The following is a 16,091-nucleotide window of genomic DNA, read 5'->3' as shown; positions in this document are numbered from 1 at the left end:
TTTTTCGATAATTTCTTTTTTATTCATGCACACAAAGTAATACTCCATCCGGTCCTATTTATAAGCAATAAAAAAAAAAGTCACATAGTTTAAGAAATGTAGTTAAACTAGATAAAATACATTAAATTTGTCTTAAATCAAAATAAACTTTCAAAATTACCCTTTGTTATTAGTGTTGGAAAGTGGGAAAGAGAGAGAATAATTAATGAGACACATTTTACAAGTTAGAATTAATAAGGGCATCATTGGAAAAAATTAATTAATATAGCTCAAACTTTCATTTGGTTCTTATAAAAAGGACCAAAAATTTTCTTCTCTTTCATGCTTATAAATAAGACCGGAGGGAGTATAATTGATAACAATTATTAAATGTAATTCTTTTTAACATTTTTTTCTTAGGTAGCCTTTTTAATTTTTACGAGTGAGCTGTGTGATAATGTGATTAAAAAAAACATATTATCTTATGTAGCCTTATTTCAATATAATGTGATTAAAAAAACACTATTATTTTAAATCTAGTATTTTTGTTGTGTAACTATGTTGTGTAATTTTTATTTGTAGTATGAAGTTATGTAGATTATTTTTTACTCAATATTACCTTATATATTATATGTTTATTTTAAAATATTATTATTTAACTTATAGCGGTAATACCAGTTGGACCTCGGTTCAACTACGATTGAACCAATGAACCTTGAACCAGTGTTTTCACCGGTTTGATCACCGGTCCGGTTTTAATAACCTTGATTTCAATAGTCCCTTTGGTGAATATCATTCTCTTCTAGTCAATGTCATTCTTTTCTCGCAAGGAATATTGGTTCTAGGTCTAGCTTAATTGATGTCTCGGGTTAGCCTTTGTGCGTGGGGTTCTCCCCTCCTCCCTGTAAACAAAAGAAAAAAACTTTCACATTTTCTTTTTCTAAACTTTTTATATCTCACTTTATATATGAGCTAAAATTGGTGTGTCGTGAAATTATTATTTTTCACCCTTTCAAAAAAAATATATTATTTTTCACTCTAAGTTATTCATATATCTTGACCTTTTACACTGTAACTTCAATTCCAGATATTCATTTCATTCATACATCACAATTCACAACGACCACTCTTGATTATTAACGTTCCTGTTTCAACGATCACCAACATCACATCACCGTCGAGCTCAGATCTGATCTCTCCGACCACCGCGATGTCCACGGCGGCGCTGAAGGCCGTAACACTAACCCACGTCCGATACCAACGCGGCGACCGCATCGGCCACTTCCTCGCCTGGGTATCCCTCGTCCCAGTCTTCATCAGCCTCGGCGGTTTCTTCTGCCACTTCATGTTCCGCCGCGAGCTCCAAGGCATCTTCTTCGCCGTCGGCCTCGTCATCTCGCAGTTCATCAACGAGCTCGTCAAAACCACCGTGCAACAAGCCCGCCCTGAAACCTGCGCCATCCTCGAAATCTGCGATTCCCATGGCTGGCCCTCGAGTCACTGCCAGTACATGTTCTTCTTCGCCACCTACCTCACCCTCGTCTACGCCTCCAAAGGGTTCACCGTTTTCCAGAACAATCTCATCGTTCACCTCGCTACCTGGTCGCTCGCGTTTCTCACTGTGTTCTCGAGGGTTTATCTGGGTTACCACACGCTTGCTCAGGTTTTCGCTGGTACCATTTTGGGGGTTTCTCTTGGTGCGATTTGGTTCTGGGTTGTTAACACTGTGTTGCGTCCTTATTTTTCTCTGATTGAAGAAAGTGAGTTTGGGAAGCGGTTTTATGTGAAGGACACTTCGCATATCCCCAATGTGTTGAAGTTTGAGTATGAACAAGCCAGAGCTGCCAGGAAAAACGTGCCCTCCACCTCTAATAAGTCTGATTGATTGATGGGTATGTATGAATGATTTGATTGCTCTATTGTTTGGATTGAGATCCTCTATCCCCGAAAGTCGTGTCTCGTTTCCGGTATCCACCAATGATATTATGCCATGAATATGACATTTATAACCATACACAGATGATGGTTTTTAATTGACACGACACAATCTCATTGGTGCGACAAAGAATGAGACACCATAGCGGATAAAGGATCTCGATCCCTATTGCTTTGCCTCTTGTGTTGTTGTTGTTGTTTTTGTTCTTATAGCATGTTTGATTTAGATTGAAAGCACATTTATTTTGCTTTGGAAAGTGCGATGAAAGCAAGAAGTTTGAAGAGTTGGAGTTGGATGTTAAAGCAAACATACCCTTAGAATTGTAGGGTAGACTGGGGTTTCAAAATTATATACTCCATTAGACTAATTTTTTCTTTAAAAGTTGTTTCTAGAGTGAAGCAAGGAATTTATAGTGGTCTTACTCTGTTTACATGAAAGTGAGTGCAAAGAAATTTGAGTTCTGTTTAGTTATGTGTTATATAATTTGATTTGATTCCAGGAACCACTCTTGAGGTGTTTGTTTTTATGCATGGCGGAAAATGTTGTTGCTTGTTATTCTGATTTATTTGTATTTTACAGGATTCATTGGTCATGTGAATGCTTTAAATTTTAATTAGAGTTTCTTTTTATTTATCTGACATGGTTAAGGAACTAACTGTCACCATGCTTGCTTTGTTTTGGCTAAGTTCTTAGTTTGGGTATAAAGTGAAAAGTCTCTCCCAAGTTATTTGAGTATAACATAATATGCAAATTGTGAGCATGCAGACTAATATATCAAAGTTATTGAAATAAAGCCTAGAAATCTTGTAAACCGAAGCTCAAGGTTATTCGATTACAACCTTCCTTCCTATTTAATATTTTGACACCGACCCTTCTTTAGTTCATGTTGTGCTCCTAGTTGAAACTCACACCGCTGATGAAATTCTCTGACCATGTGTGTTATGGATAATTGTGATATGAAGTTTTTTGAATACTTGTTTAGTCATTTTCATGAAGGTTGGGATAAATAAATTGCATGGCATAAAAATGGAAACTCCAGGTATATATTTATGGCAATTCCCTGTCCATACTTGTTATCCTCTTTTTTGATATTGGCCACAACTATTCGAAGTCAGCAGCCTGTCCTCTTATATATGGTAGAAACTTCAAAACTTAATTTAATCCCCTTAAGGTTTCATTAGACTCATCGCCTCTCTTAATAAAGACATTAGAGAGAAGCATTTAATGGATGACTGGGTTAGTACACAATCCACAATCAGTAGAACAGGTTTGGCCCCTTTAGCACAACAACTCTGAAAAGTTCTGACCACAGTTCAAAAGCAGTCATTTCACTCCTAAAAATAAGCTTGTGTCTGGACAATAAAAGTTTTTGTCTTGTTCTTATTCTGATCCAGATTCTAATATGTGAGCTTTACAACACCTTCTAATTAGAACGTCTTTAAGTGAGCTCAAGAACTTCCTTGCGTAGTTTAAGTGACTCTTAGCACATTCTATATAAAATAATGTCGCTTAGAACGTCTTTGCTTGGCTTTAGCACGTAGACATCTTCTGTTAAGTGGATGTCAGAACTTGCTGTTGTCATCTTCTAGTAAGCTTTGGAATGACTCGATATAAGGAGCCTTATTGCCCAGTGCTTCGCATCTTCTAATAAGTGACTACTAGAATTTGTCTTCCCTTTAACTCTGACTTTTCATTAGCACGTTGACCAGCCATTAGAACATGAATTTCTTCAGCAGAACTTGTTCCAATGCTCAGAATAAATACCTGCAAATTTTCAAACATAGAATATACTACAAAAACATGATATTAGAAGATTGTCTCATCAAAACTCAACTTGGGGATTTTCCAGATTTAAGTGTTGCACTCAAAAGAAAAGAGGGGGCGGGGTTATGTTGAGGTTGATGATAGTAGTTACTAGTTATTCTCGGTTCAATATTAAATTGTTCCATCCGAACCATTTTCCTGGTATTCATTTAGAAACATGTTTTTACTATCAGTCATGCTGTACTCAATATTCAATTCTTGAGTGTTAAGAACATGATGTGCAGGGTGCTTACCCTTGTGCTGATTAAAAAAGGCTAGATTTTCTTCTTTCTTGAATGTTGCGCATAAAGGGAATTTTATAGCATCAGGTTTGCTTCCAAAAGAAAAGGGTGTTTTTTTTTTATAACCCACTGTTAACAAACTCAAAAAAACTTACTAAGTTACTACTGTCATCCCTGCTACCAGTAGTTAGGATGCACACAACAACAATATTTTCGTAGTAATTAATGCTAGCCCCATTTCACTTAGTGGTCTATATGTAGCTGAAATAATCCAACCTCACGGCAACAATAGTTATAGGACACAAAATTGTAGCTGTTTGGGTGCTAATTTGCAAGGACAGTGTTATTAGGGACTTATTGTTTCCTCCACAATTGTCCATAATGCATGCATGTGAACACAATGTCATGAATTTGAGGCTTGCAATAGTATGAGTTTCTATCTTCTGCAAAGAACATAAAATTCATAGTTATCTCTATTAACTTTAGGTTATACATATGCATCGATATGTTTTATTTTAAGTTTTTAACTGACCTTGCTCTGTTTCTGTTTTCCAAGCAGGTTGCTTCGAATTTTTCTTCTCTGGAGCATTCACTTTAAAAGCCAGCAATACAAATGATGAAGACTGAACAGAATAACAGAGCACATACACAGTGATATTTTAGGCCTATGATGCCTATGAAATTAAAATGATGCAACAATAGATGGCTATCAGGTGTTATATAGTTTAGATAGACACTTGAAGATTTTAGCTTTTGTTCCTTTTGGGTCTAGACGAAGATACATTGATACACAATTAAGGCAGTAATTTTTCTCAAAGTTGATCAAGGAGTTGTCTAGCATGTTTTATCTTGTATGCATCTTAAACTTGCTCAAGATTGCATAATAAGTTATTTGCCACTCATATACGAAACTAGTTAATATTAGTTTGATTGCAATTTTCGTCTCTCAAGTATCACGATTGTGTGAAGTAGGTCGTCGTGTTTCAAAACGAGTGTTTTGGTTATCTACACTTGCTGGCATTGTAAAATTGACATTTCCGTTGAAAAATTAACATAGTTGCTTATGTATTACTATGGAAGTCAAGTGGCAACTGAGGTCATGTCCACATCGTTGTTAATTGTACTATCAGCATCCTGCATGGCGAACACGTAAGTATCCTACTTGCCAAGTTTAGAATCAAACTTTTGGTGGATGTGTGGATCAAGCCCCCAACCCACGGGTTGCAAAACAAGAAATTAACCACCAAGCAAGGGCTGAGTTAATGAATAATGGCGATGCTTATGCTTTGTACTCTATCTCAATAGAACGTTTTTCCATACAATACACTTAGTTCAAGTAATGTTAGCTTAAAAATAGTTTCTTCTTTTAAGAAAGTTAATATTGTTATCATCCAAACTCAAAAATGATTTTTGAAGACATGATACGCCTTAAGAGTTATTATTAGAGTTTTGATTCATTCACACATCTATTTCTCTTCCATCTAATTCCACTCACTCTCTTCTTTTCATATCTCTCATTTCTTAGTTTCTCTCTTAGATGTAGGTGTGATTAAAGTGTCAAGGTATACTTATTTAATAGAGATAATAAAGTGGTGACTCAAAGAAGTCTCACATTGCCAAGATTAGCAAGTGCACAAGTGCATATATAATAAAGAACACACATTCATTGCCTTAAGCCTAAGGTTTTGTGCTGTGGTTCTAACTTAGGATTTCTAACAACATTATTGTTGTCATTACCATAAAAAAAATAACATCATCCTTAAACATACTCAAGTTGTACACTATATGCTAGGGACTATTGGCGAATCGACACTCACACTAAATGAAAAATCGACACATACAAAGGACTTTTAGCATCGGTCTACCACCAATATAATCATAAATTTTTTGAAAAAATATTTATACATGTAACATTGTTCTGTGTCAAGTAGCTTCACAACTAAAATGAACTTATTGTTGCACACAAATAAACGTGTTGATGGATTATGTTTCACGCATAGATAACGTGTTGTTTCTGTCTTAGTATTGGAGCTTAAGTGTGGGTGTGCAAGGATCTTGATTCAAAGGACATGGAAAATGTGGGTAGGCAAATGATTTCCATGAGTTTGCAATTGAACTTTTTTCTAGTTTGAAACTGAATCTGTGGCTGATTACATGAGGCTTTATCTTGTTGTGGATCTTGAAGAATAAGAATAAGATAACTTGTTTCTTTGAGAAAAACTTTTGACCCTGAATTTCTCTTTCTTTTTTACTTTCTAATCTCTTATTGTTAGCTTTATTCACAAGTTGCTTATAAGAAAAAAGCTTTGTTCACAAGTTTACTTGTTCCTCTTGTGGATCTAGTCGGTCATTGCATGAATCTAAATTAATGTGTCTATTAAAGTTTCTCATATAATTAAACATGGTTAAATTTCCATTCACCTCAACATATACAAATGTTATAATTTACAAAAAATCAATAGATTATACAAAATTGAACACATCAAAGGGTAGCCTTAAAAATAAATAATTTTGTTTTCATATTCAAGCAATGATTTCAGGGGTGCTATTGTTTAGTATTGTGCTTTCATTACTTAAAAGAAGGGATTTTTCACCAATACCATCCTGTTTAGTTAAATGTAAATGCAGGTCGGTCCAACACTAAATGTGGCATAAAATAAACTTTAAAATGAGGTCTTTTTATGGAGCCTTTTTGACTTAGTAAAACAAAAAAAATGGAGGCCTTTTTTACTAGGTAAAAAAAAAATTAGAGGCCTAAAGTGCTTTATCTTTAGGCCAGCCCTGTGTAAAAGTAAATTCGATGTTGATGTTAAAGTTTTGCACTCATTTTTAGAATAGATTCTGAACACGCAAGTAAATTAACATAAAGCGTATTCGTAACACATTTTAATTCAAAAGTAATGAAGAAGCCTATGGACAAAATACTTTGAATTAAGAAATAAAATAAATTTACGTTTATATATGCAAGAATGAAAGAAACGCTACCTACTATAGCATTCTCGTTTCAAAAATACTATACCATTCTCGTGAAGAATAAGTGGACAAATTTTCTTTACCATATTTTACGTGATCCAAAGTTCCTTCCTTTCTCACAATCCTCATTTTCACACATATATATAGCTATCTCTTTCCATACATCAAAGCACAAGAAAATCCTAGAAAACTCATTGAGAGAATACCAATTACAAGATGAAGATAGTGATTGCAGTAGTTTTTACCTTGCTAGCTACATTGTTCGTCACAATGGAGCCAGTGCACGCCTTCAATTGCCAAGAAGCGAAAGTATCATGGCTTCCGTGTGTGGGATACCTCATTAGTGGTGGAGGCCCTTCAACCACTTGTTGCAATGCTATTAAAAGTCTGAAATCATCATTAGGTACAAAAGACGATCGACTCGCTGCTTGTGAATGCTTTAAAGATGCAGTAAGCCTCTTTCCGAACATAAATGAAGACCTGCTTGCCTCACTTCCCAAACGATGTGATGTTGAGATATGCATTCCCTTAAGCAAGAACATGAAATGCAGCAAGTAAGTTGTTAACTTTCCTTACTTATCAAATTAAATATAATTAAATAGTTAATATATACAATATTAATATATTTAATTTCAGAAAAATAATCTTGATTTATTTTAGTTATTAATATAATTATATTGATACCTTGTTATTATTTGCAGCATTCCTTTTGGTCAACACAATGGAGAAATCCATGTAATCAAAGGCATATAGACTTTGGTTGCTCTTGTCAGGGAAAAAGTAATGTAGCCTATTATATGTGGGCATGTTTATGAAATAAAAGTTTGTTTTATAGACAACTTATTTCTATGTTTACTTATCCATGCATCTTAATTATAAAATTAACCAACTAAATTTTGTGTCATTTTAATTAACGTATAAAATGGCAATTTAGTTTTATTGCAATTTAAGGTGATATCCCCGACAACATGGCTAAAAGATATATTGAATAATTAATTACGTAAACTTAGGATTTGGATCCCTCATGTTAGCATTCTTTCACTATTGAATTAAAACTTAATTTAAAGAGGTGCTAATGATTATGATGAAACATAAGTAGGGGAAAATGAAAAGCAAATGAGTGATCGAAGCATAGTTTCATCATGTAATCCATGAATAAAAACAAATACAACTATTGGACTATTAGAGTATTGGGAAAATCAGATAACTCATGCTCGACTGACGAATTTTTTTAAGGCAAGTTGTATACTTAGTAGGGGTGTCCATCAGACGGGTTCGGTCGGATCCGGGCCGAAAACGCGGTTTGTGTCGGGTGAAAATACCCAACCACCTGATCCGCCGCCGACCGTCCAGTTGCCACGGGCTATTCGGGTTCGGGTTCGGCGGTTAGCGGTTTCAACGGTTGGGTTGAGCGGGTTCAACATTCAGAAAAATAAAATGAAGATCAAGATCAAGATTCAACATTCAAATTTCAGAAAAAAATGAAGGTTAAAGATTACACTGTCAGCCCATTACAAAAGAAAATTATAAAAAAAAAATTAAAGACCAGATCTGAAAGGTTGCATCTTCATGATGAGGAACCTAAGGCGGTGGTGCGGCGGCTGTTGGTGTCAACATCACGAGGGTGGGACAGACTCGGGTTGCGGCGGCGCATCTTCATGTGGTGGCAGCGCTGGACCTCAGAGAAGGAAGGGTTGCGGCGCTGGATCTCCACGGGTTGTGGTGACGGCGCACAACGTTAGAGAAGGAGAAGGAGGTGGTGGTGTGGCAGGGTGGAACACGATCAGAGAGGAAGAGAAGGAGGTGGTGGTGCGGCATGGCGTGGCGGAACACGATGATCGCAAAGAGGTAGAGAAGGAGTGGTGGATGTGCGTCGGATTTGTGAGAGGAGATGAGAGGGAGTGGTGGATGTGCGTTGGACAGGGAGAGAGGGGAGAAGAGGTGGCGGCTACTGGTGCTTGGGTGGGTGCTAGGGTTTGGTTGTTGAGGGTGATGAGGGTGAGTGGCTGGTTTGAGGGTTGGTGCTAGGGTTAAAGGTTGGGTGAAGACATAGGTTGGGCTGGGTTAGAGTTAAGTGAGTTTTTTTTTTATAACTCTCTCTCAGAAACATATTGATATTGGGCTGGGGTTGGGCTGTTATTTTTTTTTTATCGTTGTTCGGTCGGTTCGGTCGGGATGAAGCCCAAACCGGAACCGACCGGATTAGACCGCCTGGACTCGAACCAGGCCACCCAAAAACCCGAAAAACCGCCAAAAACCGCCCGGAAGCCATTTTTTGGCAACGGGCTGGTCGGTTTCGAACGGCCCAAAATGTTTTGGACAACCCTATACTTAGATCATTACAATTACAAGTTATCCCCGTTGATATTAAGACTCCATCGTCAAGTCTGTTTACTCCTAGTCTAGGGGGTTGTTGATCGTTTGAGCATTCGACTATTTAAGTTATTAATATCGCGTTGGAATCTTAGTATGCCGACTAGGTACCTGCTAACATGAGTCAGCCAACCATAGATAAAGGTGTCCAGACGCATCTTCCCCCTTCTAAAGATTGAGTCCTCTTGTATTCTCTCTGCCCTCATAAACGTAATTACGTGATCCCCCCTCCCCCCCACCCCCACACACTTTAATGTAATGATGTATTTATGCATGACCCTTGCCTTAGTTATCAATAACTAGACTCCCGACTGCATAAAGGAGGTCTCGCACCTTGAATGGTCATACTCATTTTACTGAAGAACCCTAGCACAACTATAATAACTTTATTATGATTTAATATTCATGGTAAACCTTCATATACACATGGGTGGTACTGTAGGCCAACTCGGTCCGACCCAATCCCGCCTTCAATTCGGAAAAAAGGTCGGTTGGATTGATTCATTTTGAAATATGGTTTCGAAACTTCATCTCACCCCGCCTCACATTAGGTTGGGCTTGTGGGTTAACCCGGCAAATGAAAAAAAAAATTTAATGTGAGAATTATCGTATATAATAATATATACAAACTCGACACCATGATTTGAAATTCCAACCTGAGTCTAGTCTTCAAATCATTTAATTGCAAATCATCAATGTTTTTACATATTTTCAACTTATAATGGACATGATCATCAAATCCTTAAACCTCTATTACTTATCACAATTCAAAACTTAAAATGTGTCATGTTCTTTTAATTACACTTGTTCTAAAAGTGAATGGCTCCCTCAACAATTAAGTTCAATCAATATATTTTTTTGAAACGGTAAAAACAAACAAAATTATGTTTTATTTTTGGCTTAATTGCAACTTTAGTCCCTGACGTTTATAAAAACCAAGATTTTAGTCCCTCACCTAATTTAATTATAAGAATAGTCCCTACGTTCCCTCCCATTTGCAACGTTAGTCCTTCTGTCTAACTATTAACGGAGAAAGCTTATGTGGCAACACACATGCCTCTCACGTGACAAAGAAAAATGGTTTCAATACACTTTTGGTCCCCTACTTATACACATTGTTTAGTTTTGGTCCTTAAAGTTCAAAAGTTACATTAACATTAATAAAAAAAGGCTTTTTTTTGGAGCCTTTTTTACTTAGTAAAACAAAAAAATGGAGGCCTTTTTTACTTGGTAAAAAAAATTTGAAGACCTAAAGTGCTTGCTTGAGTGGCTTTATCTTTAAGTCGGCCCTGTGTAAATGTAAATTCGAAGTTGATGATAAAGTTTTGCACTCATTTTTAGAATAGATTCTGAACACGCAAGTAAATTAACATAAAGCGTATTCGTAACACATTTTAATTCAAAAGTAGTGAAGAAGCCTATGAACAAAATACGTTGAATTAAGAAATAAAATAAATATAAGAAACGCTACCTATTATAGCATTCTCGTTTCAAAAATACTATACCATTCTCGTGAAGAATAAGTGGACAAATTTTCTTTACCATATTTTACGTGAACCAAAGTTCTTTCTTTTCTCACAATCCTCATTTTCACACATATATATAGCTATCTCTTTCCATACATCAAAGCACAAGAAAATCCCAGAAAACTCATTGAGAGAATACCAATTACAAGATGAAGATAGTGATTGCAGTAGTTTTTACCTTGCTAGCTACATTGTTCGTCACAATGGAGCAAGTGCACGCCTTCAATTGCCAAGAAGCGAAAGTATCATGGCTTCCGTGTGTGGGATACCTCATTGGTGGTGGAGGCCCTTCAACCTCTTGTTGCAATGCTATTAAAAGTCTGAAATCATCATTAGGTACAAAAGACGATCGACTCACTGCTTGTGAATGTTTTAAAGATGCAGTAAACCTCTTTTCGAACATAAATGAAGACCTGCTTGCCTCACTTCCCAAACGATGTGATGTTGAGATACGCATTCCCTTAAGCAAGAACATGAAATGCAGCAAGTAAGTTGTTAACTTTCCTTACTTATCAAATTAAATATAATTAAATAGTTAATATATACAATATTAATATATTTAATTTCAGAAAAATAATCTTGATTTATTTTAGTTATTAATATAATTATATTGATACCTTGTTATTATTTGCAGCATCCCTTTTGGTCAACACAATCGAGAAATCAATGTAATAAAAGGCATATAGACTTTGGTTGCTCTTGTCAGGGAAAAAGTAATGTAGCCTATTATATGTGGGTATGTTTATGAAATAAAAGTTTGTTTTATAGACAACTTATTTCTATGTTTACTTATCCATGCATCTTAATTATAAAATTAACCAACTAAATTTTGTGTCATTTCAATTAACGTATAAAATGGTAATTTAGTTCTATTGCAATTTAAGGTGATATCCCCGGCAACATGGCTAAAAGATATATTGAATAATTAATTACGTAAACTTAGGATTTGGAAGCCTCATGTTAGCATTCTTTCACTATTGAACTAAAACTTAATTTGAAGAGGTGCTAATGATTATGATGAGAACATAAGTAGGGGAAAATGAAAAGAAAATGAGTGATCGATGCATAGTTTAATCATGTAATCCATGAATAAAAACATATACAGCTATTGGACTATTAGAGTATAGGGCAAATCAGATAACTCATGCATGCTCGACTGATGAATTTTTTTAAGTCAAGTTGTATACTTAGATCATTACAATTACCAGTTATCCCCATGGATAGTAAGACTCCATCGTCAAGTCTGTTTACTCCTAGTCTAGGGGGTTGTTGATCGTTTGAGTATTCGACTATTTAAGTTATTAATATCGCGTTGGAATCTTAGTATGCCGACTAGGTACCTGCTAACATGAGTCAGCCAACCATAGATAAAGGTGTCCAGACGCATCTTCCCCGTTCTCAAGATTGAGTCCTCTTGTATTCTCTCGCCCACATAAACGTAATTACGTGACCCCCCCTCCCCCCCCCACACACTTTAATGTAATGATGTATTCATGCATGACCCTTGCCTTAGTTATCAATAACTAGACTCCCGACTGCATAAAGGAGGTCTCGCACCTTGAATGGTCATACTCATTTTACTGAAGAACCCTAGCACAACTATAATAACTTTATTATGATTTAATATTCATGGTAAACCTTCATATACACATGGGTGGTACTGTAGGCCAACTCGGTCCGACCCAATCCCGCCTTCAATTCGGAAAAAAGGTCGGTTGGATTGATTCATTTTGAAATATGGTTTCGAAACTTCATCTCACCCCGCCTCACATTAGGTTGGGCTTGTGGGTTAACCCGGCAAATGAAAAAAAAAATTTAATGTGAGAATTATCGTATATAATAATATATACAAACTCGACACCATGATTTGAAATTCCAACCTGAGTCTAGTCTTCAAATCATTTAATTGCAAATCATCAATGTTTTTACATATTTTCAACTTATAATGGACATGATCATCAAATCCTTAAACCTCTATTACTTATCACAATTCAAAACTTAAAATGTGTCATGTTCTTTTAATTACACTTGTTCTAAAAGTGAATGGCTCCCTCAACAATTAAGTTCAATCAATATATTTTTTTGAAACGGTAAAAACAAACAAAATTATGTTTTATTTTTGGCTTAATTGCAACTTTAGTCCCTGACGTTTATAAAAACCAAGATTTTAGTCCCTCACCTAATTTAATTATAAGAATAGTCCCTACGTTCCCTCCCATTTGCAACGTTAGTCCTTCTGTCTAACTATTAACGGAGAAAGCTTATGTGGCAACACACATGCCTCTCACGTGACAAAGAAAAATGGTTTCAATACACTTTTGGTCCCCTACTTATACACATTGTTTAGTTTTGGTCCTTAAAGTTCAAAAGTTACATTAACATTAATAAAAAAAGGCTTTTTTTTGGAGCCTTTTTTACTTAGTAAAACAAAAAAATGGAGGCCTTTTTTACTTGGTAAAAAAAATTTGAAGACCTAAAGTGCTTGCTTGAGTGGCTTTATCTTTAAGTCGGCCCTGTGTAAATGTAAATTCGAAGTTGATGATAAAGTTTTGCACTCATTTTTAGAATAGATTCTGAACACGCAAGTAAATTAACATAAAGCGTATTCGTAACACATTTTAATTCAAAAGTAGTGAAGAAGCCTATGAACAAAATACGTTGAATTAAGAAATAAAATAAATATAAGAAACGCTACCTATTATAGCATTCTCGTTTCAAAAATACTATACCATTCTCGTGAAGAATAAGTGGACAAATTTTCTTTACCATATTTTACGTGAACCAAAGTTCTTTCTTTTCTCACAATCCTCATTTTCACACATATATATAGCTATCTCTTTCCATACATCAAAGCACAAGAAAATCCCAGAAAACTCATTGAGAGAATACCAATTACAAGATGAAGATAGTGATTGCAGTAGTTTTTACCTTGCTAGCTACATTGTTCGTCACAATGGAGCAAGTGCACGCCTTCAATTGCCAAGAAGCGAAAGTATCATGGCTTCCGTGTGTGGGATACCTCATTGGTGGTGGAGGCCCTTCAACCTCTTGTTGCAATGCTATTAAAAGTCTGAAATCATCATTAGGTACAAAAGACGATCGACTCACTGCTTGTGAATGTTTTAAAGATGCAGTAAACCTCTTTTCGAACATAAATGAAGACCTGCTTGCCTCACTTCCCAAACGATGTGATGTTGAGATACGCATTCCCTTAAGCAAGAACATGAAATGCAGCAAGTAAGTTGTTAACTTTCCTTACTTATCAAATTAAATATAATTAAATAGTTAATATATACAATATTAATATATTTAATTTCAGAAAAATAATCTTGATTTATTTTAGTTATTAATATAATTATATTGATACCTTGTTATTATTTGCAGCATCCCTTTTGGTCAACACAATCGAGAAATCAATGTAATAAAAGGCATATAGACTTTGGTTGCTCTTGTCAGGGAAAAAGTAATGTAGCCTATTATATGTGGGTATGTTTATGAAATAAAAGTTTGTTTTATAGACAACTTATTTCTATGTTTACTTATCCATGCATCTTAATTATAAAATTAACCAACTAAATTTTGTGTCATTTCAATTAACGTATAAAATGGTAATTTAGTTCTATTGCAATTTAAGGTGATATCCCCGGCAACATGGCTAAAAGATATATTGAATAATTAATTACGTAAACTTAGGATTTGGAAGCCTCATGTTAGCATTCTTTCACTATTGAACTAAAACTTAATTTGAAGAGGTGCTAATGATTATGATGAGAACATAAGTAGGGGAAAATGAAAAGAAAATGAGTGATCGATGCATAGTTTAATCATGTAATCCATGAATAAAAACATATACAGCTATTGGACTATTAGAGTATAGGGCAAATCAGATAACTCATGCATGCTCGACTGATGAATTTTTTTAAGTCAAGTTGTATACTTAGATCATTACAATTACCAGTTATCCCCATGGATAGTAAGACTCCATCGTCAAGTCTGTTTACTCCTAGTCTAGGGGGTTGTTGATCGTTTGAGTATTCGACTATTTAAGTTATTAATATCGCGTTGGAATCTTAGTATGCCGACTAGGTACCTGCTAACATGAGTCAGCCAACCATAGATAAAGGTGTCCAGACGCATCTTCCCCGTTCTCAAGATTGAGTCCTCTTGTATTCTCTCGCCCACATAAACGTAATTACGTGACCCCCCCTCCCCCCCCCACACACTTTAATGTAATGATGTATTCATGCATGACCCTTGCCTTAGTTATCAATAAATAGACTCCCGACTGCATAAAAGAGCTCTCGCACCTTGAATGGTCATACTGATTTTACTGAAGAACCATAGCGCAACTATAATAACTTTATTATGATTTAATATTGGTTATGCGAGTACATTTCAATGACGTGGTAAACCTTCATATACACATGGGTGGTATTGTAGGCCAACCTGGTCTGACCCAATCCCGCCTTCAATTCGGAAAAAAAAGGTCGGTTGGATTGATTCTTTTTGAAATATGGTTTCGAAACTTCATCTCACCCCGCCTCACATTAGGTTGGGCTTGTGGGTTAACCCGCCAAATGAAAAAAAAATTAAATTGTGAGAATTATCGTATATAATAATATATACAAACTCGACACCATGATTTTAAATTCCAACCTGAGTCTAGTCTTCAAATCATTTAATTGCAAATCATCAATGTTTTTACATATTTTCAACTTATAGTGGACATGATCATCAAATCCTTAAACCTCTATTACTTATCATAATTCAAAACTTAAAATGTGTCATGTTTTTTTAATTACACTTGTTCTAAAAGTGAATGGCTCCCTCAACAATTAAGTTCAATCAATATATTTTTTTGAAACGGTAAAAACAAACAAAATTATGTTTTATTTTTGGCTTAATTGCAACTTTAGTCACTGACGTTTATAAAAACCACGATTTTAGTCCCTCACCTAATTTAATTATAAGAATAGTCCCTACGTTCCCTCCCATTTGCAACGTTAGTCCTTCTGTCTAATTATTAACGGAGAAGGCTTATGTGGCAACGCACATGCCTCTCACGTGACAAAGAAAAATGGTTTTACTGCACTTTTGGTCCCCTACTTATACACATTGTGTAATTTTGGTCCTTAAAGTTCAAAAGTTACATTAACATTAATAAAAAAAATGCCTTTTTTTGGAGCCTTTTTTACTTAGTAAAACAAAAAAAATGGAGGTCTTTTTTATTTGGTAAAAAAAATTAAAGACCTAAAGTGC

At 35.4% G+C, this 16,091-nt stretch overlaps 4 protein-coding genes across 5 annotated transcripts; all 4 read left to right on the top strand.

The window, feature by feature from the left end:
- The first annotated feature begins 1,055 nt into the window (after positions 1-1,055).
- On the top strand, positions 1,056-4,871 carry LOC130718141 (lipid phosphate phosphatase gamma). Of its 2 annotated transcripts, none has more exons than XM_057568630.1 (2): positions 1,056-1,871; positions 4,517-4,871. In XM_057568630.1, the coding sequence occupies exon 1, from the start codon at positions 1,190-1,192 to the stop codon at positions 1,862-1,864; it is 675 nt and encodes a 224-aa protein (XP_057424613.1). In that variant the 5' UTR covers positions 1,056-1,189; the 3' UTR covers positions 1,865-1,871; positions 4,517-4,871. The 2 variants fall into 2 exon arrangements, with proteins under 2 accessions (XP_057424613.1, XP_057424612.1); XM_057568629.1 differs by having other exon boundaries at positions 1,057-1,871; positions 4,520-4,871.
- A 2,233-nt stretch (positions 4,872-7,104) lies between these two features.
- LOC130716740 (non-specific lipid-transfer protein 1-like) lies at positions 7,105-7,770 on the top strand. Its single transcript, XM_057566749.1, has 2 exons — positions 7,105-7,487; positions 7,635-7,770. The coding sequence occupies exons 1-2, from the start codon at positions 7,150-7,152 to the stop codon at positions 7,684-7,686; spliced, it is 390 nt and encodes a 129-aa protein (XP_057422732.1). The 5' UTR covers positions 7,105-7,149; the 3' UTR covers positions 7,687-7,770.
- Positions 7,771-10,981: 3,211 nt separating this feature from the next.
- Positions 10,982-11,518, top strand: LOC130720569 (non-specific lipid-transfer protein 1-like). Its single transcript, XM_057571220.1, has 2 exons — positions 10,982-11,319; positions 11,467-11,518. The coding sequence occupies exons 1-2, from the start codon at positions 10,982-10,984 to the stop codon at positions 11,516-11,518; spliced, it is 390 nt and encodes a 129-aa protein (XP_057427203.1).
- Positions 11,519-13,731: 2,213 nt separating this feature from the next.
- On the top strand, positions 13,732-14,268 carry LOC130720570 (non-specific lipid-transfer protein 1-like). Its single transcript, XM_057571221.1, has 2 exons — positions 13,732-14,069; positions 14,217-14,268. Exons 1-2 carry the CDS (start codon positions 13,732-13,734, stop codon positions 14,266-14,268), a joined length of 390 nt encoding a protein of 129 aa, XP_057427204.1.
- The last annotated feature ends 1,823 nt before the right edge of the window (positions 14,269-16,091 follow it).

The sequence above is a fragment of the Lotus japonicus genome, chromosome 5 (genome assembly GCF_012489685.1).
Source record: "Lotus japonicus ecotype B-129 chromosome 5, LjGifu_v1.2".
NCBI lineage: Eukaryota > Viridiplantae > Streptophyta > Magnoliopsida > Fabales > Fabaceae > Lotus > Lotus japonicus.
The sequence above is the reverse complement of the archived record's forward strand: the minus strand, read 5'-3'. Positions and strand labels throughout refer to the sequence as shown.